Genomic DNA, 27,115 nt, shown 5'->3' with positions numbered 1-27,115 from the left:
CATGTTAATATTGAACAGTGAGAATGAGCGCTCAACACTGCATTGGTGGGTAAATATTCGTAATTCGTGGGATAACCGAAACTACCATTGATTTCATGTTGAGAGAGAAATCTCTGAACAATTGTTCAAGTTTATTCATGTGAAGTTGGTGTTTGCCTCCATCTAGGATGAAAGCCCAATAAAATCACGTGAGATCACACAAGGTTTTGAAGTAAACTAAATAGATATACACGTCAAGGGAGAACAACTACCGAATTATCATCTCCCGTGTAATATGTTTGAATTTTATAAATACTATAAATGCTATGAATATTAAGTTTGAATTGCAATATGTGCATACACTCATAATAATACCTGAATTATGTATATTTAATGCATATATATATATATATATATATATATATATATATATATATACATACACATATACAATATATGTATATGTATATGTATATATACATATACATATACTAGCCTTGAAGCCGTCCCTCGAGCGGCGTTCAGGCTAGCTCCTGCGGAGGGCACCTTTGAGGCTTTCGACCCCACTGTCGGGTCGCTTCACGGCTTTCTATCCTTGTGTAATGTAATGGACTCGGACACATTCATTGTATATGTATCTCCTGGTATTAATTATCCGATACCCCTTTTCAAACTCTCTACCCGACATATATCCACACACCCATTTATTTCTGCAAATGTGCTAAGCTCTGATGCTGATCACAGTTTAATCAATAAACGTAGAGGCGCGGTAAATGCAGTAAAGATAGGGAGGTAAGTAGGGCCTCATTTAAGTGGTCCCTCAGAAAATGAACCTCCTTACGATACTCCCTGGGAGTTCATTGCTCCGATTTGGTCGCCAATGCAATGTATTCAGTTTAAAATGCAGTAAAAGTAGGAGACGTCAGTGGGGCTTCAATTAGGTGGCCTTTAAAAAAATAGACTCCCTTAGGAGATTCCCTGGGATTAGGGGAGTTGTTGGTTTGAGTTTCGTTGTCCTTGCTCCAACGATCTAGAAGGAGTTAGCGAACATAAAAACGTAACGGACAGAGAAACATCGCTCAAATTTATATTAACACACACATATATATATATGGAATGAGAGAGAGAGAGGGAGAGAGAGAAAGAGAGAGAGCAGAAAGGCGAATATAGTCAAGTAAGCTTAATACATATACACATATGGAATACTGAATGCTGAGCAGGGAAAGAGAAATAAAGTAACTTATGTGATAGTTTTATGTTGACAGCTGTTATGGGTAAATCGTGGCTGACACCGCAAACACATTCTTATTTCTTTATTACCCACAAGGGGCTGAACATAGAGGAGACAAACAAGTACAGACAAAGGGATTAAGTCGATTACATTGACCCCAGTGCGTAACTGGTGCTTTATTTATCGACCCCGAAAGGATGAAAGGCAAAGTCGATCTCGGCGGAATTTGAACTCAGAACGTAAAGACAGACGAAATACCGCTAAGCATTTCGTCCGGGGTGCTAACGTTTCTACCAGCTCGCCACATTCTTACATAATGAAGACCCATGATGTTGCAGGTCTATATAATAACAAAAATTCCAGTGAATCCATTCGATAAAGACTGCTCACCCTCGTCGGCGACGGAAGATACGTATTTGAAAGTGGAGTATTAAATAAAGAACTAAAGGTAAGAGAGGGAATATTGCGTGAGTTAGAATGACGAGATGGATTAGTATAATGAAGACATCAGTTGACGAAAACCGGAGAGAGGAGAAATAAAGCTAATTGTAAGAACTGGACATTTACAGGGTGGTTTGCCAGAGTGTCAGGGAAGGCATCAGCAGAAAAATCGGTCGGAAAGTAAGTGAATTCTAAAAGAAAGCAGATGCAAGTCAACAGAGTGGCAGGGCAAAACACGGCACAAAGATAAGAGAGTAGGAAGAGGGAGGAATGTGAGCGAATTACTGTCTATAAAAGGAGACGCTAGATTTTAACGTTAAAAATTATAATGATTTAAAAGTTTTGTAGCACAGTGACAATTCGCAGTACGAGTTTAATTCGTTCCATGACCGAGCTCGTCTTACGATTCACTCGTTTTACAAATCAATTTTCCCCACTGAAATTAAATAAAATATAATTAATCCGTTTCAGCCCCCCCCCCAAAAAAAACCCACTCAAGAATAATTTTTATGGGTTTTAAAACAGAAAAGGTGCAGTTACAAGTAAAATGGCAGTTATAAAAACGAGAATGCAAAAGAAATATGTAAACTGGTATTATTCAGTGAATTACCTTAAAGATGGTACAATTTGTGTGCTCGAACTCCGAATTTTCGCTCGTACTTCAAGTCAAAAATTCGCACGAGTTTGGCTTCGTACAATGGTACACTCGTACTGAGAGGTTCGACTGTACTTATGTCGGATGAAAAATTACACCAGAGAAGTGATTTTGTTGAGAGATTTTGTGGCGTAATATAGTGTGCGGTTCAAGGTAAACAACAGCCATATCTCCCTTAAATTACACACCTTTTCGTCTGAAAATGTTTACTTTTTTTTTTTACTGAAAAAACTTCCATAGTTTTTAAGTGACCCCCCACCAAAATCATCGTGCGTAATGTCCACAAAATCGACTAAAATCGGTCCGAAGAGAATGGAGGAAAAAGAACGTCATTTTCTGTAATTTTTTTGTTTTTGCTAAAAATATAATCTAGAACATTTCCAAGGGCACCTCAAAATAAAATCTGAAAAATTCTCGCCAAAACGGAGAAATTCCAACTTGTTGGTGGTTCCTAAGACCGACACCCGCCAGGCAAACAATTGCCAAGTTCGCATGTCTGCCGTATAGAGAATTTCAACTCAAATTATGGACCAGGCCTGTTTATAAGGTATTACCTGAGTCTTGATGTGGTATATGTGGGTGGTGAGAGAAGTGAATTGTTTCGTGAGAGATGGTTGGAATATATTAAGGAAGTTTAAAAGCTTACAAACACTTCTATTTTATTAATCTTTGAGAGAGAGAGAGAGAGAGAGAGAGTTAAATGTCTTTCATCCTCATGAAATCTCTGAGATTTCGGCATCCATATCTCGGCATATATTCACTGTGTGCCTTAAGTAGACGTACTCCTTTACTACTTCAAATTTATCGCTTCCCACCTTTATTTGGCCCTGTGCTACATCTTCCGACCGCATATATTTTGCCTTCGGGTAGTTCATTTTAAGACTTACTGCTAAGCTCTGAGTGTTCCGCTTTTTCAGCAGTTGGTCTGTTGTTTCAGTGAAGAGAACAATGTCATCTGCGAATCGGTAGTGTGTTAGTTGCTTGCCATTGATGTTCACGCCTCCTGTCCAGTCGACATCATTGATGACCATTTCTAGACATGCAGTAAGGAGGTTTGGAGAAAAGGTGTCTCCTTGCTTGACACCCTTCTCAACAAAGCTATATGTGCCAGACTCATCAATAGCACTGCTCTACCTGCAGTTGTAGGTTTCGACGAAGTAGATAGAACATCGATTGGTTACGACGGAAAGGGCCTTGGAAAGATACATGTTAAGAATACCCTTAAGACCTTAAGAGAGCACTTTCGAAATGAGATAATTCCAGAAAGGAACGGACAGAACGATATATTCGCTTAAGTTCTGCTAGGCCGGACATGTCGCAAGGTTCACAACAACAGGTGAATTGATGCAGTTGCCGAGTAGTAGCCAAGGGATCGGAAAAAGCCGCTTGTGACCAGCGATTAGTAACAGCATCTGATGGCTTGATCGATACTGTGATGCTGCGATATATTTATTTACGTTTCGAGTGTAAGCTCGAAACCTCAAAGACCTGTCCATTATTCCCGAGCATCAAATACCTGCTTGTTGTTACCTCATCTGTCTACGCCTTTTTTTTTGCTGTAAATTTGAACTATATATGTGTGCGCGCGCGCGTGAGTTGAGACAGATACAACTATGAATGGGAGTGAAAAATTATCCGCGCTTTCGCCCTTCTTTAGGTTGACCGCATTGCTTTCAGCGCTAGTGTACTAAAAGATGGTATTCTTGTGATTACGTAACCGATTTTTGACCTTGATCATTCCAGTTTTTTTTCTTGTGTTACAGAGTAAACATGGCCACTCCGTTGGCAGCGTGCACCAAGGATGAACAGAGATCAGTGATCCGATTTCTCTGGTCTGAAGATGTGTCAGAGGCTAAAATCCATCGCAGGGTTTCAGTACAGTACGGGGACCACGCTCTGCCGCGTAGAAGTGAATCGAGAAGTTTAAAAGCTGTCGCACAAGTGCGAAGCCTTAGGAGGAAGTAGGACGCCTATCAACCTCCACCACCAGCATCAAGATTCAACAAGCTCGAAAGATGATTCTGGCGAACCGACAAGTGACCATCGATGAGGTGGAAAATTTTGTGCAAATTAGTCTAGTCACGATTCTGCATACGAAAAGTCTGTGCGAAATAGGCACCAAGTGAGCTTACCGAAGCGCTTAAGCGCAATCGTGTGAAAATCTGTCAACGCTGACTCAACTGCTACAACGATGAAAGCGAACCGTTTTTAGGAGAAAATAATGACAGATGGAATCAGAATCCAAAAGCAGCGTATGGAGTGGAAACATCCGGAATCGCTAAAGTGAAAGAAATTCAAGGCTCAACCATCTTTAGAAAAAGTGGTGCTAAACGTTCTCTTTTGGGGGGCGGGGCGCAAAAAGGGCTTATAATGGAAAAAAGGCCAGAGTTTTATTTTACTTTACATTATTCAAGTCAATTAATATTGGACTTTTTACATTAAAAAATATAAAATCATATTGTTATGGACAAGTTAAATTACCTATTGAAACAATATCAATGTACCATTGATATTCTTTTAAATCTATCCATTTTTTTCTTTAAATCTATTCATTGACCTTACCCTATTATATTATATTATATTATATTATATTATATTATATTATATTATATTATATTATTTTTAGTACAAGCAGTGAGTTGCATGACTACATCCTGGCCTAATTAAGAGAACCTTTACGACAAAGTGTAATAAACTAATCTTTCCCCTTAATGCCTAAAAGGGCCTGTAATTTTAAATGATGCCAGAACTATGGAAATATCAAATTTCATCACTATCTCCAATATCCTTTACCCTGATATTCCATGTTTCGCCAAAAGTATACTTTAAGAACGCATATCTAATACTTGAATCTTCAGTTCGCTTGATCCACCTGTTTGGGTAACATCTGGAATAAAGAGCTGCGTAGGATTATCAACCTTTAGATTTAAATGTGTTGCAATTGATTTAACATAAATCAACGAAATGAATATATATATATATATATATATATATATATAAATATATAATGTGTGCGTGCGTGTGTGTGTGTGTGTGTGTGTGTGTGTGTGTGTGTGTGTGTGAGTTGTTCCCTCATCACCGTGTTTGACAATCGATGTTTGCTTTACTTCGCTGTAACTTAGCGGTTCGGTAAAAGAGACCTATAGAATAAGTACGAAGTTTAATAAAAAAAAAAGAAGAAAAGTACTACGGTCGATTGTTCGACGCAACAAATACATCATACATACAATATTCCAAGAGTTAGAAAAACTATTGATAGCAGATCATTCAGAAAAACTATCCCCAACACCAATGGTAGTCTCGGAAGATATTGCATGCCAACATACAGTGACCATCATCTATGTCACCCGCCATGCACACACATACAAGATGACAAAGCCCGAGACCCCAGCACTGTCATGTTGCTCGTTGTTCCTTCCTGATAGGAATGCAATGCAGCAGTATGATGCTAGTAGCCGATGTTTATGTGGAGGCTTCATCATGTATCATAAGTTTGATATGGGTGTTCAGTTATGTTGAAATGATCGACGATGGGCTTAATCGACCCACTGTAGTTGTTGAAGATGTTCGAAATCCATTGGACGAACTTGGACTTCCTGACGACGATAAACATTATATTTTAATATATCTTATGCGTTCAGCTATTTCAAATTAGCTCTACATTTAGTACTATCAAGTTCACTATAATATTTTTATTTATACTTGAATCATACCACCAACTTTTACTTCTAACACTTTTTCAACTTTTGCTTCTTTAGATATTTCTTATGACTAGGATCGTTGTATCATTTTTTATTAGATACGTTAGCATTTTCCAAATTATTCGTCTGTGTCGGTACTACTTCCCTTTTACTATGCAAACGATCTAACACTTGAAATATAATATTTTTCTAATTATTGTTTTCTTCTTATATTTTAGTAATGCCATATCCGGTTCAATTTTATTTCCATTTTATTTATATTAGCTTTAATTTAAATTAATATCTTATGTTATTAAGGCGGCGAGTAGACAGAATCTTTATGGTATGCAAATTAATCTAGCGGTTACAATTAAGCTCTAGTTTGTGTTTTATTTAAATTGCGATTTGCTATCCGTTCTCTTTGTTGCCGAAAGGATGAGGCGGAGTTCTACCCTTCAATTGGCCAACAAATCGGCATGCGTTTTAGGACAATTTTTTTTCCTTTACTGTCATTAAAGAGAAAAGAAAGCTGAATCCCTATTGGTCTAACCATTACAGCTAAGTTCTAGCTTATGTTTAATTATAATATAGATTTACTATTGTTTTTCATTTTTTTGTTTTGGTGGACAGAAGAATGATGGAATACTTTACCTGTGATGATTGGTCAACAAATTATGAAGCATATCCACACAATCATGTCTCCTTTCCGCTCTACGAAGAGAATAATGAAACGTTTATACCCGTTTCAAGTTTCACAAGAAAAGCTTTAAAATATCATTAAACTTTTATTATAGTTCTACTGTAACTATATATATGTGGTGTGTGTGTGTGTACTCATACATATAGACATACAAACACGCACATATATATGCGTGCGTGTGTGTATGTGTGTGTGTATGTGTGTGTATATATGTATATGTATGTATATATGTATGTATATATGTAAGTAAAATCCTTAGCTGGCGACCGGAGGTGGGTGCTGTACTCTCAACTAATACGCTGCTGTGGGTGCCACTGGATGACGGACTCTGGTAATGATGTCATTCGATGTTTTCCGATTCATGCTGCCGACCTTACCATGCTTGAGGTTGATGCGCTGTGACTTCAAGTCTTCCTTAAATTTTGGAGCTGATATCTTCTTTACTGCACTGCGCTGGATTCTCAAATTCGTTCGTCGCTGCCGCCACAAGAGTTGGCATGATAGTTTTCCGGTACTTATCCTGCAGACATGACCAGATCAATGAAGCCTGTGCTTCTAGACTTGGTCGGCTGCTGCTGGCATTGTTTACAGATGTTGTTATTCGAAATTCAATCGCATAGAGAGACACCAAAAATCTGACGAAGACACCACATATGGAACACCTCAAGATTATTCAGGTCCCGTTTGAGAATGGTCCAGGGTTCAGCGCTGAAGAGGAAGCCAGGCAAAACCAACGTGCGGAAAAGACGGATCATGGTCCTTGGGAAGATGTTGGGCATTTTCCAGACACTTAATCGAAGGGATGCAAACGCAGAAATCGCAGACCCGATTCAGCAGTTGACGTCATTTTTTCTTCCACAACCAGTGAGACGAGATATTTGAACTGTCGGACCTGCTCAATCTGAATGTTATCAAGATGCACTGCGGCCGGCAAGTCATCCGTTGTTAGAACTTTCGTCTTATCCGCGTTGATCCTGAAATCATAAGGCCTTGCTAAGCGGGCTATATTGTACAAGATGTCTGTAGATTTGGCGTCACTGGTAGCGAAGATGGTGCTATCGTCGGCGAACATGAGGTCTGCCACAAATCTGATGGCGTTGAGCTGTACACTCTTTTGTCTTCATGATGGTGTCAATGATAACTTTGAACAGGAGAGATGAGACCCCCATCTCCTTGTCGAACGCCTGTTCTAATAGCGAACTCCTCTGAAAGGTTATCTCGGGTTTTTGACCAGGATGGCTGAACCAACATTGGTCGAACGTAAGAATGTAATAATGATCTTCGGAGGTACTTACTTAGTTTCTAATGATCTCCATAGGGCGGTCCAGTTGACGCTGTCGAAGGTGGACTTGAAGTTGATGAATACAGTCACAGTTAGCCGCCCACATTGCGTTCGCTCCTCTATCAGCTGGCGAAGGGGGTTGCAACATCCGTGGCCAGGTCAAAAACCAGCTTGTTCTTTCCTGTTGTTGTGCTCGCGATGCTTTTGGAGCCTCGACTGAATGACCTTCATAAAGACCTTCCCAACGATTGAGAGTAGGCTAATACCCTAGTTGTTTTTGCATTCCCTGCCGCCTTCCTTATGAATGAGAATGATGATAGCCTTCTTCCATCTAGAAGGTGTGCTGTTTGATCGCGACATGAATAGGATGGGCGCAAAGAGTCGTTTAAGCAGTACCACATCTCTAGCCTTGATCGCCTCAGCGAGGGGCTCTTCCATTTGTTCAACAAGCGGGCGTCTTCTTTCACTTCATTTAATGTAATGATCGCGGTATTATATGAACTTCGAAGGCGGCGAGCTGGCAGAATCGTTACCACACTGGACGAAATGCTTAGCAGTACGTAATCGACTAGTACTCTCCCTACAAATTTCAGGCCTTGTGCCTATTGTGGAAAGGATGATATCAACTGCAATTTACTGGATCGAGAACAATGGTTATCGACTCGCCCTCGATACAAAGTTGACGATCTACCATTCTGGTGGTAACGAGCGTGAAGCCGGAGTCGGCTTCATGCTGGAGCAAAAGGCTTGACACAGTGTCATCACATTTCAGCCAGTGTCGATCGCCTGGAGTTTGTCACCATCAGTGGAACGATCAAATCGCACATCATCTCTGCCTATGCGCTGACTTAGGCTAGCTCAAACTCCGCTAAGGATGTCTTTTACAATCTGCTGCAACATATGCTGGACTCGATCACACACCTATTTCAAACGATTTGGTATAAACAAAACGAACACACCAACACTGGTTGTCTAGCGGTGGCGGAGAACAAACACAGATACGGCTACGCACAAGCACAAACACACACACACACACATACACACACACACACACATACATAGGAGTCAACTGTTATACACTGATCTTACACTCATCTTTTACTTACTACATGTTTTATATTATAATTCACCATCTTTAACAATGGTTAATATTTAGTCTAATATTGATTATAATGACATTTGTTATAACAGGCATTATATTACATGCATATAACTTGTCATTATTTCGTGAAATTTAAATTTTTCTTTCTAAACATAAACGTCGTTACACTCTGCGGAGATTAGCGCACGATAACGGTGGGCAACGTCGTTCGATGATTTGCAGCCAAATTAGCCTGTAGATCAATCAAGGGTTATCTGAACCAGGCACTTAGCCTTGTCCAGATGTCAAGTGTGTATGTGAGGCTGCTGTCCACACTGCCAGGCACTACATACATCATACGCATCCCTTGTCACCTTGGCTTTGTCTCTGTTGAAACTGGATTTAAGAAAAAAAAACGCTTTGAATAGTGTTAGGCGTGACCACATCTTGGAAAGGTGTCTAAGACATGCTTCCTCATTGCGTTCAGGTACACCTAGCTCGCTCACGGCTACAAAAACTAAGATCACTTTTTCTACAAGTGTCTATCGGGGTGACCATTTTGGTCCGCTCCCTTTTGCGATGGATCTCGATAATGTTGCTCGATCAGTGCGTTCACCCTCCAACGCATGGTACCTGGATGATGCGACTCAGGGTGACTCGGCTGAATCATTTACTGGGGACCGTCAACAGGTTATCCTAACCGCAACGCTTCTCGGGTTTGAGATCAACCCCTTGAAATCAAAGGTGATAAACGTGAGCTATGGTGACGCTGAATCCCAGGACGCTATGTTCAGCATCCAGCCAGTCTTGGCCGGGGCTCCGCTGACACCAAAGGACTGCATTTCTTGGCTGCATTCTTAAGGCCCCAGTCCTCCCGATAACCATAACAGAGTTCCTGCAGACCAATCTGGTGGACTTGTCCAAGATGACCGATGGCCTGTGCCTCAAGCGCACCTGGCTTTCTTCTTGAGGAATTGCTTTGCGCCGTCTGGGCTCCTTTTCTCAGAGACCGCCTCAGTGATATCAGTAACACCATCCGGCGTTGTACTGAACTGATCTGCAATATATATATATATATATATAGTCCGACCTTTGTGAGATATATAATTTTTATCTTACTAAAATTGACTTGAAACCATGGTACAGAATATAGATTGGTAAATGTTTTTATTTTTCATTCCCTTTCGAAATTATCCCTACTTTTTGTGGTATGTAGTTTGCTGCTATTTCTAGCGGGTTAGATGTCCTATTACAGGCATCTCTGTATTTTAAATGAATATATATATATATATATATATATATAGGAAAATGAAAAAAAGCCAGAATGCTGAACTGGGAGCATAATTTAATAAAGATTTTTTCTAAACGGTTTTCATTGCGATGAAGCAAATTATCAAGAAGAAGGAGAATGAAAATGTTTTTTTACAAAGAAGTACAAAAAAGTACAAAATGAAGAAAATAATATATAAAACAATAATATATAAAAAAAATACATATATATATGTATATATATATATATACATATATATATATATATATATATATATATATATATATATATATATATATATATATATATATATATATATATATATATATATATATATATGAAAAAAAATAAGCTCAAGTTGAACAATTCAAACTTTTTGAGGAGTCCAAAATGATAGAAAATAATTTCTAATAAAAATTCATCATATTCAGAAATATCCTGGTAGAGCAAGCAATAAGAATACGAAAATAACAAATTGAAAAAGTTCGTCATAGGTATAAAGATGCCATAAACAATTATGAAAATGGAGAAAAGATGTTAAAAAATCAGAATTGGATTTAATAAGCAATTTTGATTTTTTAACATCTTTGCTCCATTTTTATAATTCTTTATTGTATCTTTAATAATATGACGAACTTTTTCAATTATGTATATATATATATATATATATATATATATATATATATATATATATATATATATAGTGAGAATTTACAAAAGACGAAGACGGATGTGTAAACAACAAACAAATGTATTAGTTCAACGCTCGAAAAGTGAGAAAGTCTTCTACGTTTCGAGCCTACGCTCTTCGACAGAAATAAACAGGGAGAGAAAATAGAAAAAAGTTTAGTGGCTAGCGATCTATCATGGCGAATGCCGGACAAAGGGGTCACACAGGAGAGCGAGGAAGAAGGGGAGAGAATAAAGTAGTGGTGATCCCAAAACGAAGGTGCGCGTGCGTAGGTATGTAAGAGCGTGTATGAGCTGGTGACATTGACATGTGCGTGTGTGCATGTGTAGGTGTGTGTAGGTGTGTGTAGGTGCTAAGAAGTGGTCAGTGCTAGTGTGTGCGCAAGTGTGGGGACTGAGAAGTGGTCAGTGCTAGTGTTTCCGGGGTGGTGTGATGTGGTGTGGTGTGGTCTGCTGGTGTACGCTGGTGTGCGGTGTTGGGGGTGGTCTGGTGGTGGTGGTGTAGGAGTGTGCGGGAGGCGAGCGTGGGGGAAGCAAGGGTGGGTCTAAGGGATGGGGTGGGGTGGGATGGGGTGGGGTGGGATGGGATGTATAGGGATGGTGGGGTATCGTTGACGAGATCGGGGTGTCGTTGACGAGTCAGATATTATATATATATATATATATATATATATATATATATATATATATATATATATATATATATATATATATATATATTAGAAATAATGAATTTCTAAATCTCTCAGAGAGACTTGAGAGATTTAGAAATTCATTATTTCTAATTTTTGTTACCAGTGAATGTATTTCACTGAAATAGTATATACTTACGAAGGTGAAACAGATTTCTTCATCTAGCCAGCCGTGCTACTTAAGACTGATGACTTGCAAAGACTCAGAAACATGTCCCTGAATGCAGGCTAGGCTGGGTGGAGGAGTTTGTCTCCCCTTCGTAAGCATAAGGGCACAGGAAATGTGTCAAGGCCTAATAGGAAGCGGTCTGGCTTCCTAGGGCTAAACAGCAGTAGTATATTCCCTTATTGGGACTCTCACGTTAAGTTGGCAGTATACAACTACTTTATATATATATATATATATATATATATATATTATTTTATTCATTTACTTATTTCAGTCATTTGACTGCGCCCATGCTGGAGCACCGCCATTAGTCGAACAAATCGATCCAGATCTTACTCATTGTAAGCCTAGTACTTATTCTATCGGTCACTTTTGCCGAACCGCTAAGCTACAGGGACGTAAACACACCAGTGATGTTGTGGGGGAGACAAACACAGACACAAACACACACACACACACACACACACACACACACACACACACACACACACACACACACACACACATATGTATATACATACGACGGGCTTCTTTCAGCTTTTGTCTAACAAATCCACTCAAGGCTTTGGTCAGCCCGAGGCTATAGTAGAAGACACTTGTCCAAGGTGTCTTGCAGTGGAACTGAACCCGGACTGTGTGGTTGGTAAGCAAGCTACTTACCACACAGCCACTTCTGCGCACATTCAATTTATCATCCTCACTATATAAATATACATATATATATATATATATATATATATATATATATATATATATATATATATATATATATATATACATACACACATATATACTCTCTTTTACTTGTTTCAGTCATTTGACTGTGGCCATACTGGAGCACTGCCTTTAATCGCGCAAATTGAGCCAGGACTTATTCTTTGTAAGCCTAGTACTTATTCTATCGGTGTCTTTTGCCCAACTGGTAAGTTACGGGAACGTAAACACACCAGCATCCGTCGTCAAGTGACGTTGGGGGGAACAAACACACACACACACACACACACACACACACACACATATATATATATATATATATATATATATATATATATATATATATATATATATACATATATACGACGGGCTTTCAGTTTCCGTCTACCAAATCCACTCACAAAGCTTTGGTGGGCCCGAGGCTATAATAGAAGACACTTGCCCAAGATGCCACGCAGTGGGACTGAACCCGGAACCATAACCCTCAATTACCGTTGGACAGAGCTAAGTGCCTGGTTCAGGTTACCCTTGATTGATCTACAGGCTAATTTGGCTGAAAATTATCGAAGGACGTTGCCTACCGCTATCGGACAAATGCCTCCGCTCTTCTCCATTGCAATCAGGTTGACTGAGAAATGATTTCGGGCATGGCACGGGCGATTCGTGTGAAGAAATCTGTTCGTTAAAGTTGTGGTGGATTGGATGAAGCGTGCGCTCGACTCGGCAGAGTGTGGCGACGTTTATGTTTCGAAAGAAAAATTAAAATTTCACGCTGTTATACAAGTTTCAAGCTTGTATAACTGTTTATCTCTCTGCAAGTATCACATTCGCAGTGTCCCACTGGGTCAAAGGGGAGGGCCAACAGGATGGTGAGTCTGCTCGCATCTACGGAAGCCCCTAAAACAAATACTATAGACATGGTACAAGCTACGGGGTTATACTCAGTTGCAAGTGACGGCTAAGCATATTATGTGTGTGTGTGTGTGTGTGCATGTATATGGGTAGATATTACCACATGTATATGGGTAGGTATTATCACATGTATATGGGTAGGTATTATCACCCCTCGTGTATTATTTTCTTTAGAAAACTCGGATGTAATGTTTAATAAATGAAAATCGATTTTGAAGAACATACACTCGTACACCATCATTTAAACTAAATATCTACATTCATGTCATTGACCTGTTTGAGTAATATTTTATTTTATACACGCAAAAGGTGATGAAGTGACAGATTCGTTAGAGCTTGGGACTCCATGCCAGGTGGTATTCGTTAAGTTTCCATGTTGACGTCAACTTTGCCCTTCATACTTCCGAGATCAATAAAATATAGCAATAATCCAGAGGGTATATTGGCATAATCTCATAGCGATAAATAAAAATACTTTGCACACACGCATATACACACACACATACATGCACACGCGCGCACACACGCACACACACACACACACTCACCCACACACAAACACACACTCTTTCTCTCACTCTCTTTTTCTCCATTCATACGCAGATATATATACTCGCGCACAAACGCGCATATGTATATGTATATATTTATACACGTACGTACGCATGCATATATATATATATATATATATATATATATATATATATATATATATATATATATATATATATATATATATATGTGTGTATATATATATATATATATATATATATACATATATATAATACACAAATACATAAATGCACACACGCACACACACACATATATATATATATATATATGTATATATATATATACACACATGTATATACATATATATATACACATACATCATACATACATATATACATATGTATATATATACAAATAAACATATATATATGTATATACGTATGTATACATATATTCATATGAATATATATAATATATAGTACTTAAGTGTGTGTGTGTGTGTGTGTGTGTGTGTATGTGTGTGTATGTGTGTGCGTGTGCGTGTGCGTGTTTATATATATATGCAAGAATATTGATATAAGCTATCGTTTAGTGACACATACACGTACGCAGTTACTGAAACAATGTAATACTGTGTTGGAGAAAACTGCTTATTCCGTAATTACGTCCCTATTTACCAGAAATGAAGCTTTCTAGAAATATTGCATGCATATAGTTGATGTTAGATCGGAAAATGTCTAATTTCCAATTATTTCTGTATATGTTCGATATAGCAAAATATTCCCTCTTGCACATCAATGTATAATATTAATTTACAAACTTACATATCTCAGCTTGACTGTCAAATCCCTCGTTAAGTAGTGTGAAAATCCAACCACATGCTATTTACTTTCTTTCTCTCTTCTATTTTCATTTTCCGCTCACATATTTATTCTCATGTTTTAAAAATTATTTTCATACTATTTTTTCTTCACATTATCCGAGATTAGAGTTTTCGTTCACTTTCCATTCTCCGCTTTATTGTTTCATATACTTCCTTTTACTTTTCTCATATGTTAACTTAGCTTTCTTCCGTCGTTTCTCTTCACTTTTTACTTCTCTATTCCATCCAACTGAACACACTTGTTAATATTTATGACTTATTTTAGCTTTGTCATTTAATCCTACATTCAATCATATAAAGACCTATTTTCATTTTATAAGTCTCCTCCCTTCTATATATTTCTCTCTCAACAACCCCACCTTACTCCCTGCATCCCATGACCTCTCGCTTTATACTACTTTCTCAGGCGTTTACTCTATGTCCCATGGTGTTTCTTATTTAAACAGTCATTCAGTATGTATCTTTACTTTCCTTACAATTTCATTCTATTTCAGTTTCCTTCCCTACACTCCACTTCTAATCATCAATTCTTTAACTTTCTCAAATTTCCTGTGACATTCAAACATTTCTAAAATTCTGCATATAAATTCTATAAATGTTTTAAAAATTACTTCACTATGTTCTACTTCTCACAAGTCCTTATGCACTTGTGAGATAAGTGCATAAGAAAAATCTGGACTTATCTTTCATGTATTTTGATGCTGCTGTTGACATAAGTTATGACAGAGTTCTCCAGGTTTGTTTGCTTTTTATACATCATGTATACACACTGTTGAAATGCAAGTCATTGAAAAGACTTCTGCATATGATTGACACATCAACTCTGGAGAAACGAATAGAAAACTTGGCTCTGGTAGGATTTCAACTCAAAACGCAAAGGGATATAACTGAATGCTGCAAGCATTTCATTAAACTTATTTATCGATTCTGCCACCACACTGCCTCAATAAAGAGGAAAAACATTTAAAATTAATCTGGAAATAGGCTTTCAAATTTGTATTGAGGCTGTATGCATGCACCTATCTATCTATCTATCTATCTATCTATCTATCTATCTATCTATCTATCTATCTATCTATCTATCTATCTATCTATCTATCTATCTATCTATCAATCTATCTATCTATCTATCTATCTATCTATCTATCTACATACATACATATACGTATATAGTTTTTGCTAATTGTTTTAGGTATCGCTATGATGCTGTGATCGTAAGCTTACATACCCGATGCGATTACTATTTTAGCAGCTCCCCCCACCTTTACATACATAATAATACTAAAGAATTTGTGTTTTACAATATTTATAATGCTTTATAAAAGAAGGGTACATCTTTAAGTGTGAGATATAATCTATTATATTGGCCCTCGAACTTTGTTTCATCGATATTAAAAGGATTAAAGGCATAGATTAAACACACACACACACACACACACACACACACATATATATATATAGTTAGAATATTTATGTTTACGTATCAAGTTGGATAGAAAACTGCAAATTAGTAATCTGAAGACTTGTGATGGCTATTGATGTTACATTGTATGTTTGACACATTGTCACTACAAAGCTATACAAAGCTGTTAGAAAAGTATCTTGTTTACAATATTCCACACATACTCCACATAAAAACTCTAGGACATTTATTTGTTTCTATCATTGGACTGCAGTCATGCTGGGATATTGCCTTAAATGTTTTAATCGGTCAAATTGATCCCACTACTTTTAACTCGTCAGATATTTTATTTTTTGTTGTTCTTTCGAACAATTATAAAAGTTTGTATAATCTACCCTCTTAGATAGCTCTTTTTGTGAAAAGCCTTTACGACTATTAGCTTGGAGCCAATGAAATCAATTTCTGATTCTCTACATCTTTGCCTGTCTTAATATGTCATTCTGGCTTTGCCACCATCTCTACGTCGATGTTGTATTTTCACAGACATGCATTGTAACAGGTTTTGTGTTCAGTTAAATATTGTTCTCATAGCACTACTTTTTTGATGATGTTCTACTGTTGGTACTGACTTTATTGTAATCGTTTTTATTGATGCTATTGTTATTGTTATTACCATTAATGTTGCTAAGGTCTTACTGACCTCACAACTATGGTGAACAATAGTAAAAGGATTGAGGAGAGAGAGAGAGGGAAACAGAGACAGACAGACAGACACACAGGCACACAGACACACAGAACTTGTCAACTACAGCCAATATCTTGTGAATTTTTTAGGTACCACTCGAAGAAGTCGTGGATGGAGAGTGAAGATACTTTTATTGAAACGTTAAAAAAGGCAGAGACAGGAGCCAGTAAGCCACAGTGCCTTCGGGTCGGAGGCTGGAGCTTGTCTATGAGAGACTTTATGCTAAGCAGTCAGTGTTACTTTTCTGGATGCTGTCTACAATATCTTTATGTGCAGCTGCAGTAACAATACTCCTTTGGAGCCTCATATGAGTTTTGTAGAATGTCGATAATTGTTTGGAGATGAAGAGAAGGGGAAGTCATTAAGTATTTTGTCCGGCGTACTGACGATTCTGCTAGTTCACCGTCTTGTGAGCTCTGAATAATAATTCTTTCTGTTATAGGCGTAAGACTTGAAATTTTGTGGGAGGAGGTAGTCGATTATATCGACCCCAGTAAGGGATGTGCTTTCACCAGGGAATCCTCAGTGACTATGAGCTAAAACATTTGGAGTGATAGTAAGGGCTCTAGCTGAGAAGGGTTCATGATTATGGACGTATATTGCGATGATGTTTGCTTCATATAGGAAGCATTTGTATTTCATTGCTATTGAAGACAAGAATAATCTGTCCCTTTTAGAGGATGCTTCAATGGAGTCAGTGTTCATGGTACCCGTGTAGGTTTTAAAAATGTTAAGTTTTGGGTGGATGATGCACAGCAGAAGGTCAGGGAACAATGACGGGTGCATATTAATAGACTGTCAAGGAATCACTTCATCGTTACTCAGTTGTATTTTTACAAATAAAGTACTTTCGTGTGATCCTTTAAATGATATTACTAATGTTGGCAGCGAGCTGGCAGAATCGTTAGCGCACTGGGTAAAATGCAGTATTTCGTCCGTCTTTACGTTCTGAGTTCAAATTCCGCCGTGGTTGATTTTACCCTCCCTCCTTTCGTGTCGATAAATTAAGTACCAGTTGAACACTGAGGTCGAGGTAATCGGCTTACCTCCTCCCCAAAATTGCTAGCCTCGTGCTAACATCTGAAACCGATATTGCTAACTTTGGCTGCATTGCTCGGCAATTAGAGGATTGTGAACGGCTAGCAACATTTCAGACCAGTTCTTAGTTTACCTACTCAAGAAAGAGGAGCCAGACGGGCCTCAGTGACGCATATAATTGGTACATGTGTGTAAATCATCGTTTGCATACACATATTCGTACCCTCTCTCTCTCCGTTTCTCTCTCTGTTTTTCTCTCTTTCTCTTTCTACCTCTCCATATGTATACACTCAGACGAATACTGAAAGAAAGACAGACAATGAAAATGGAAGAGAGGGAGTTGGCGAAATTAATTGGAAATAAGAAAGTGTAAGGGTAAATGTAAAAGACATTTTTCGCTGATACATGTCAACGTTCCCGCCCTATTTTCATTTCTTCAGTGTTTATATACCCTGTCACGTTTGGAACGGTGTTGCCTGCCCACAACGCAATTTTGACCTCACGATTCTTATCGCTCAATGCATATTGCGTGTTTTGACAACCGGATGCACTTCTGTCAGATGATTTACTCTTTTACAGGTTCTCTTCTTTTCTGTTCGCCTTATTTCTTTCAACCTATCTATATGTCTGCGTCAAATAACAAGATTATGTTTTGACACCTATAGTAAAGAACAGAGATTATTATACATTTCTATTTCTATGGTTTAACAAACACACTCCTATTCTAAATGTCAGTTTATATCTGCTAAATTTTAAAAATATATTCAGAAACGAGTTATATCAAAAACATTTATAAAGACAACTTATAATGTAACCAACAATCAGGCCTTTCGATAGTCATGCGATTTATTCTATTCCGGACTACATTATCTAACATGTCTTTTGCTGCTAGAAATAGCAGCGCCAGAAGCATTAGATGTGTGTGTGTGTGTGTTTGCGTGTATGTGTGTGTGTATGTATGCATGTATGTGTGTGTGTGTGTGTTAGTAAATTATGAAGATCGTAAAGTATGGTAGCAGCAAATAAGCAAAGGATCAATAGTTCACATCCTGTCACCCATACTGTACTGTTTGTAAGTAAAGATATAAAGTACCAAGGACACCTAGTTGCTAGGAGATTTGAACATTGTAACGCTAACAATTTCAGCGATTTTTAACTCTGTTGAAGCTCATTATAAATAAATTACGTAAATAAGTGCAATTTACGACAGAATTGTAAAGTGCACTGATGCAAATAGCTGTAGCAATGTAATCTTGACAGGTCCTAAAGACGACAGTATGGGATCGTATTTTTCTCCTATGAGAACTCCTGAAATCAATTATTGATATAAAACTTTCAGCAGAAAGGCATGGTGAATCAATCTCTATGTTTTAAACTGCCGCGTTATATAGATTCGATTTTTGTAAAGTAAGGAATTGCATACATTACATCCAACCGTTAATGTATATGTTAGTAAATTACGAAGGTCGTAAAATATGGTAGTCGCAAATAAGCAAAGGATCAATGGTTCATATCCTATCACCCGTAGTGTACTGTGTGTTGGCGCATTATAAATAAATTACTTCACAAATACCTCATCGAAGTTAGAACCATGTTTTCTTAATTTAATAGTACATAGGTATATTCAAAATAGCAAACATTATAACAGGAAACAAATATAAAGACTAATCAAAATCGTGGACTTTTTAAATTTCCTTCTATAAAGAATTCATTTCACAAACATGAAAATAGGTGAACATTATTAATTAGATCACGAGTATAAAACGGAGGTTCGTGTGTGAGAGGAATAGTTATTGAGGTTAGTATAAAAGTATGCTTCCATTTCAAATTTAATCATTTAATTTTCCTTTGGAGTCAAAGAGTTTGCGGACACAAGCCCCAGAATACTTCGGGCATTGAAGATTAATATTCGACTAGAAATTAGAGAATTGTTAACGCATACATAACAAGCTGTCATGGCACACAAAGTATTTCACTAAAAAATAAGTAAAAAAGGAATATTGCTGACATCATAAGAATGTATAAACCTTTGAAAGAATGTGATTTCGAAGCATATAAAGCTATAAATAGTAGAATGTTGATACGCTAAACACCGCAGAACACCTACCCGTCACGGAGGAGCTGGACACATTGCCAACTGCTGGAGAACTGAGCAGAGCCATTGATGGCTTGCCTACTGGAAAAGCACCGGGTTTGGACGGCATCCCACCAGAAATGATCAGATGTGCAAGGAGAGTTCTTCTCAGCCACTTGCTGAAGCTACTGTGTCAGTGCTGGGAGGAAGGATCAGTCCTGCATGACACGAGATACTGCCACATTGTCACCCTATATAAGAACAAAGCTACTGCAATAATGTAGGACAAATAATATAAGGACAAAAGTGACTGCAATATTTACCGAGGCATCTCGCTGTTAAGCATCGCCGGGAAGGTCTTTGCTCGCGTGGTCCTAAACATACAACAAAAAAATCGCTGAGAGGGTATACCCGAATATCAGTGCGGCTTCAGATCAGGTTGCTCCACCATCGACATATTCTTCTCACTTCGAGAGCTACAAAAGAAGTGTCCAGATCAATGGCAACCACTCTTTATCACCTTCTTCGACCTCACAAAGGCCTTTGAACTAGTCAGTAGAGACGGCTTGTTCATGACTGGCTGTCGTCCAAGACTCCTCGGGATTGATCTGAAAGGCATCGTAAACACCAAGATTGCTGTCTATAAAGCGTGCGTCATTAATACGCTACTTTACGGCAGCGAGACGCGGGGGACTCTTCTCCAGACAGGAGGGGCATCTCAATGTCTCCCACGTAATTTGAAACGCATCTTGGACCGACCATATCACCAACATCAAAGTTCTCAACCGCGCTAAGATACCCAGTATACTCACCCTGCTCCAGTAGCGTCGTCTGCACTGGTTCGATCATGCACATCGGATGCCGGACGGAAGAATCCCCAAAAACCTCCTGTATGGGGAATTGGCCACCGGCACAAGAGCACGAGGACGAACATATCCTCGTTTTAAGGACATCTGCAAGAGAGATATGAAGTCGCTTGATCTGGACGCCCTGAGATGGGAGAAGGTCGCAAATGATCGCCCATGCTGGAGACAAATACTGCAAAAAAGATGAATCGAAGGGAAAAAAACAAAACGAACTCGCCATCAAAGACAAGCGCTCTTGGGAGGAAGAACTAGTAGCGCCGGTAGTGAGCTTTTTCAAATGCAATCGCTGTATGCGTGACTACTACTCTCGTATGGGCCTCTACAGCCACAACAGACGCTGCACCACCATCAGCAACTGACGCGATTTCCTCAGGTGCAAATCCATGCCTCTCGAGACCAATGAATGCCTACTACTAGTAGCATGGAAACATTGGGCTGGAAATCTCCTTTAGATAGAAAAAAATCGAAGGCTGCTCGCGTGGGTTCATGTATCACAAGGGCAGCCTTTCAACGCTTGCTACTATTTATAGCTTTACTGTGTTCGAGAGGCACTGCCCCTAAATCTGAATAATTTCTAACATTTATATAAAATCAGTTATTTCTATTTAAGAATGGAAATTAACTTTTGCAACACACACAAAATACATATGTATAGATACACAGAGGTACACACGCACACACACACACACACACACACACACACATATATATATATACACGCGCGCGCGCACACACACACAAGCAGACGCACACACAAACACACACACATGCAAAACACACACACTCATGCATAGATATGCAAATATACATATATTTATAGATATATGTATATATATATAGGTGTATTTTACATTAATGTTTTAAGCGATATAAAAAATTCTTTCTATGACATATTAAAAATACCAACGGTGTTTCAATTTTTTGATTTCAACTTTTGTTCCAAATGAAACGATTCACTCATCTCATTCAAATAAATAAATTATGTATTTTTTTATATATAAATTACGTGTTGGTTACATGCATGAAGGTGTTATCATTTAAACCGTAGAAACAACTGAAGGAGTTGAAAATGATAAAATTAGGAAATATCATTGATTTCATTGCCTATGTACATCTGTGTGTGAGTGTATGTATGTATATATATATGTATGTATATATATATATTCCCGAGCGTCATACTAATATATACTTTTGTTATTTACACCACCTGTCCTCGTCTGTTGTTATTATTTGTATATTCTCCCATATATATATATATATATATGTGTGTGTGTGTGTGTGTGTGTGTGTGTGTGTGTGTGTGCGTGAGATAGGTCATTGCTCGTTGAAATAAAAATGTGATTAAGGTTTTGGCCATTAATCCTTCATCAGAAAGAATGAACGAGAGAAAAAGAGATACATCGAACAAGAAATGAATGGTAAAAGTTAAAAAAATACTTCAAGCTTGATATTAATCTACCGCCATTTTGAGATGACCAGAAAAAGACAAAAAAAAACAAGACGCTTTTGTGCGAAGGAGAACTGAAAGAGGGATAAAATGTGAGCGCTTTCTTTTTTTCAGTGTATGTATGAACGTATGTGTTGTGAAAGTGTTCGGGCGAGCGTTATAAGTGTCGAAATAAGTGCATCATTTTCGTGTATACGTATCGTTCTAACATTATGCAACGTCTGCGCGTGCGTGTGTGTGTGTGTGTGCGCGTGTTTGTATGTTGATGTTATTGTATGTCTTAATAGCATGTTTGTTTTATATTCTGGAATGTGTGTGTGTGTGTGTGTGTATTTGTATGTGTGTATTTGTGTGTGTGTGTGTGTGTGTATTTTATGATCTTGAATGTGTTATAGTAGTGTTGTTAGAAAGTGCGTGGTCGTGTGTATACTTTCAGTGAGTGTGTATGCGAAAGTAGAGTGTGCATGTATTTTGACTTGTCTTGTACAGGTTTTGTGTATATGATGTATTTGTGTGTGTGTGTGAAATGATTGAAGTAGCGAGTATTTATGTGTCTGTACATATTTTAATTGTGTATTTGTCATAATGAGTGCGTGTGTGCGTTGGGTTTCTGTATATGGGTATTTGTTGTTTATTGTTTGTTTTGAAATAAGTACCTATTTGACTGTTTTCAGTGACCACATAACGTTGTTTCTGCACTGTGTGAGTGATGTATGTGTGTGTGTGTGTGTGTGTGTTTATGCAGGTTGCGACTGTGTGGTGTTTTTCGTATGCGAGTGATTAAACAAATTTTGTTCTCCAATGTGCCTTCAATGATGATTTGACTATGTTTGTGCGCAGTGGAGTGTATGTGTGTGCGTTTGAAAGAAATATGTGTACAAATAGAATGTATGCACATCGTAGGCAAGGTTGTGTTCTTTTGACTGTGCGTAGTAGTGCTTTCTGAATGTTCGTTTGTGTATATTACGTGTGTGAGGCGAAAAGATATTAAAGAGAATATATATATTTAGTATTTGTTTCGCTATGTAAAACAATGTGTCAAAACAGATAATAACCAGATATTGTTGTTACTGTATATAATTGTAGTGGGGGTTAGTAAACGTGAATCGGCATAAATGATATGACTGTCCACCGTGTTTTTCAATTTACTATATACTTATATTATTAAGCTTGGGTAATATGGAACTTCTGGCGATCCAATTATGATGGTACAGTAAGCTACATGAAGTACATGCTTGATTGATCTCACTAATTCTGAAGTATAACAGAATATTTTATTCTCTCAACTCTCTGAAGACATTTTATCTCGGCGCTTCCTAATTAGTCTGAATCTCACAATGCATTGAAACTCAGCCACCGCATCAGAATAGTTGAGTTTCAGTTTTAATTGCTTTACAGACCTCTTTGACCGAACGGTTAAGGACCACTCAGTTGCACACTCGTGTAAAGGCGTCTGCTTCACATCACTGTAGTATTTTCTATGAATTATGATGAAACTTCAGAAATGTCTGCACGTGTCTTAATTTTAAAGAAAGTGCAACGCAAGTTGACTTATGTCATTGAAATTCAATTATTTAGTGGTATAGTGGTATATGTAAAACATTCCAAAGAGTCTCTATTAAAGTTTTCAATAAGTCCGCAAATGAGATTTAAACCCACAAAAAGAAAGGCATAGTCTGTCACAAATTGTGCACTCAAAAAGGTGGTTGTGATTCATTTTCTCGTTGATCGTAACATTTTTGTTTAGATTTCTTTTGAGTTGCGCCTGGGTCACCATAGTTTCTTCAAAAGCCTTTCCTCCACTCCATAATTTTGTTGGTCATCCAGCTCGATCCGAAGCGAGGTTTTCTATGGCCTTTGGATTGATTCCAAGTGATTTCATGTTAGTCCTTATACAATCCTTAAACTTCTTTTTGTTTACACTGATTGCGTTTCCTTTCTGCAAATTCGCCATAAAACAACTGTTTGAGTGTGTGTTCAATCGCCATTCGAACAATGTGGCCAGACCATCTCAGTTAATTTTTAAAGGTTATTGATTTAAGTGACGTGATGTCTGCAGAAGCAAGAACATCTGTGTCTCGAATAAAAAATTGTTCCATTTAATGTATAAAATGCGGCGAAGGCATTTTGGGTGTAGCCGTTCTTTCGTAACAAGTCCAAGTTTCAGAGGAATACAACAAGGACGGTAAGACAAATGATTTGTAAAGAGCCAATTTTGTGTTGTTATTTATATGTCGCTGGTGCTAAACGCGTGACATCAATCCATGAAATGCTTGGGCTGTCCTTTGAATTCGCAGGTGTATTTATGTGTCCAGATTTTCATCATTTTGTACAGAGCTGCAAAGGTAAATGAAAGTCAACAACCTCAAGTAACTTATCCTTAACGAAAATTTTAGGGGGTTGCCACCAGCACCACGTGCAGTTTGAGACATCACAACTGTCTTTTTCAAGTTGATGGTCAAGTTAGCATCATCACAAGCTGATTCCAATACAGATACAAGATTTTGCAGGCTTGTTTCAGAGTGACTGACAAAATTGCAATCGTCAGCGTATTATAGTTCCCTAATGAGTGAAGTAAAAATCTTTATTTTGAGTTTCAGTCTAGTCAGATTAAAAACATTCTCTGTTGTTCGATATTTTATGTAAATACCCTCCTCGGAGTTTTGAAAATCGTGTGACAGCAGAACAGCAAAATATATTGCAAAGAGGGCGGATGCGCCATTTTCCACGGCAAAAGATTCAGAAAGCCTACCACCAAAATTAACTCTAGCTTTCATATCTTGATGCAAAACCCTGATCATGTTTACAAATTTTTCTGGTCAACGTATTTTTCTTAAAATTAACCACAGAGCATTTCGATCAACAGCAGTGGTATAGCGCAAGATTCTATTCAATGCACTCTTCCTCAAACTGTCTGATAGTAAAGATACAGTCAATCGTGTCAATGAAAAAGCGAAAACGACATTGAGACTCAAACACTATATTTAGAACTATGAAGGAATTTAAACATTCTAACAGAATACGGGCAAGTACCTTTCCAACTACAGACAAAAGCGAGATCCCACGAAAATTATCACAGATCCTTTGGCCCGATTTATGCAAGGAGACTAAAATAGCATCAATCCAGACTTGAGGCATCTACTCTGTTCTACAGCAGAGACTAATATATCTAAGTGTTCAAACATTTTGTCACCCCTATATTTCAAGACCTCTGCGCAAATACCATCAAACCTTAGAGATTTATTGTTATTTATCTTATTCAAAGCTAAATAAATGTCATTTAGAGTTAGTCCAAATGCCATCTCCTCTATAACTGGAAGCTGTTCAATTTTGCTAACACCCTCATGTCAACGGCTGATAGTCTACTCAAAAGTGTAGAAAAATGTTCTATCCGCTCTCATACGTAAGCAAATGTCCATTTTCTGTTCTCACTGGCGTTATTGAAGAAGATTTGGGGCCACCTACATACTTAACATAAGAGTACAAGCTCTTGGCACCATTTCTATCAGCTGCTTTTTGTGCCCCCTTGCTCTATCATTCCACCATTCCTGTTTAATTTTCCATAGAGCAGTCTGCATTTTTCCTTTCAGCTTTCTATAAGCTTCGTTTGAGTTGGGGGTCAAGGACTGAGAAAGAAGTGTGTTGCATAAATTTTGTGATTTGTCTGAAAGCCAGCCACTGGACATACGCGATTTAAATCCCACCGACGGACTTGCAATCTGAAATGCTTTTGTTTTGAAATCTTCTCATAGATTGTTTGGATCAAGACTGATACTTTCTATAGCATCGTGAAATCTTAGCACGTTACTTGGTAATTTGAAATTTGCAACATTTAGCTTTTTGGATACCTTAGGACCAGACTGTCGACTTTTAGGCTTTATCAATAACTTCCTTTTTCCACGCACTAGATGATGGTCAGTCCAGCTCTCTGCTCTTCTCATAGTTCGAACACTAGAAACATCTTTCATATCACGCTTTCTGATCAAAATATAATCTATGAGATGTCAGTCCTTAGACCTTGGGTGCATCCAGGTGATTTTATATTTATTTTTCTGCATAAACAAAGTGATGGTAATAACCAGATTAATCTTAGTAAAAAACGCCGAAAGAGCTACTCCATTTTTATAACCTTTTCCAGTCCCATGTCGGCCTAAAACAGGCCATGGAATGAACTCAGTTCCAATCCATGCGTTGAAATCTCTTTGTTAGAAATTGGTACTTTCCTCAATAATTGTGCTAGATAATCACAGAACTGCGCTACAGTTTCATCAAAATGAGACATTGTTGGTGCATAAATTCTGACAACGGTAAGAAATCTACCTTTTGTCAGTTTTATACAACATGACATGTGGAGGCGCAATGTCCCAGTGCTTAGGGCAGCGGACTCGGGGTCATAGGATCGCGGTTTCCATTCCCAGAGCGGGCGTTGTGAGTGTTTATTGAGCGAAAACACCTAAAGCTCCACGAGGCTCCGGCAGGGGTTGGTGGCGAGCCCTGCTGTACTCTTTCACGACAACTTTTTCTCACTCTTACTTCCTGTTTCTGTTGTGCCTGTAATTCAAAGGGTCAGCCTTGTCACACTGTGTCACGCTGAATATCCCCGAGAACTACGTTAAGGGTACAAGTGTCTATGGAGTGCTCAGCCACTTGC

The 27,115-nt window shown here is 38.1% G+C and overlaps 1 protein-coding gene across 14 annotated transcripts in view; it reads right to left on the bottom strand.

Moving 5' to 3' along the window:
- The window catches only part of LOC106874944 (uncharacterized), a 46,175-nt gene extending 30,449 nt beyond the window's left edge, over positions 1 to 15,726 (bottom strand). For 5 of the 14 annotated variants that reach the window (XM_052969688.2, XM_052969694.2, XM_089356376.1 and 2 more), the window contains exons 1-2: positions 14,834 to 15,710; positions 6,638 to 6,697 (exon numbers count right to left, since the gene is read on the bottom strand). Coding sequence is in view for 1 of the 14 variants with exons in the window: in XM_089356416.1 (XP_089212542.1) it covers positions 6,638 to 6,669 (32 nt within the window). In the remaining 13 variants the exon portion in view is untranslated. Of the gene's footprint in view, positions 1 to 6,637; positions 6,698 to 14,833 lie in introns of all 14 variants that reach the window. The other 9 variants (XM_089356388.1, XM_089356383.1, XM_089356393.1 and 6 more) reach the window with 4 other exon arrangements.
- Between the last annotated feature and the right edge of the window lie 11,389 nt (positions 15,727 to 27,115).

This window comes from Octopus bimaculoides, chromosome 1 (assembly GCF_046866305.1).
Source record: "Octopus bimaculoides isolate indiv1 chromosome 1, ASM4686630v1, whole genome shotgun sequence".
In the NCBI taxonomy this organism is placed as follows: Eukaryota; Metazoa; Mollusca; class Cephalopoda; order Octopoda; family Octopodidae; genus Octopus; species Octopus bimaculoides.
This window is presented reverse-complemented; position numbering and strand designations above follow the sequence as displayed.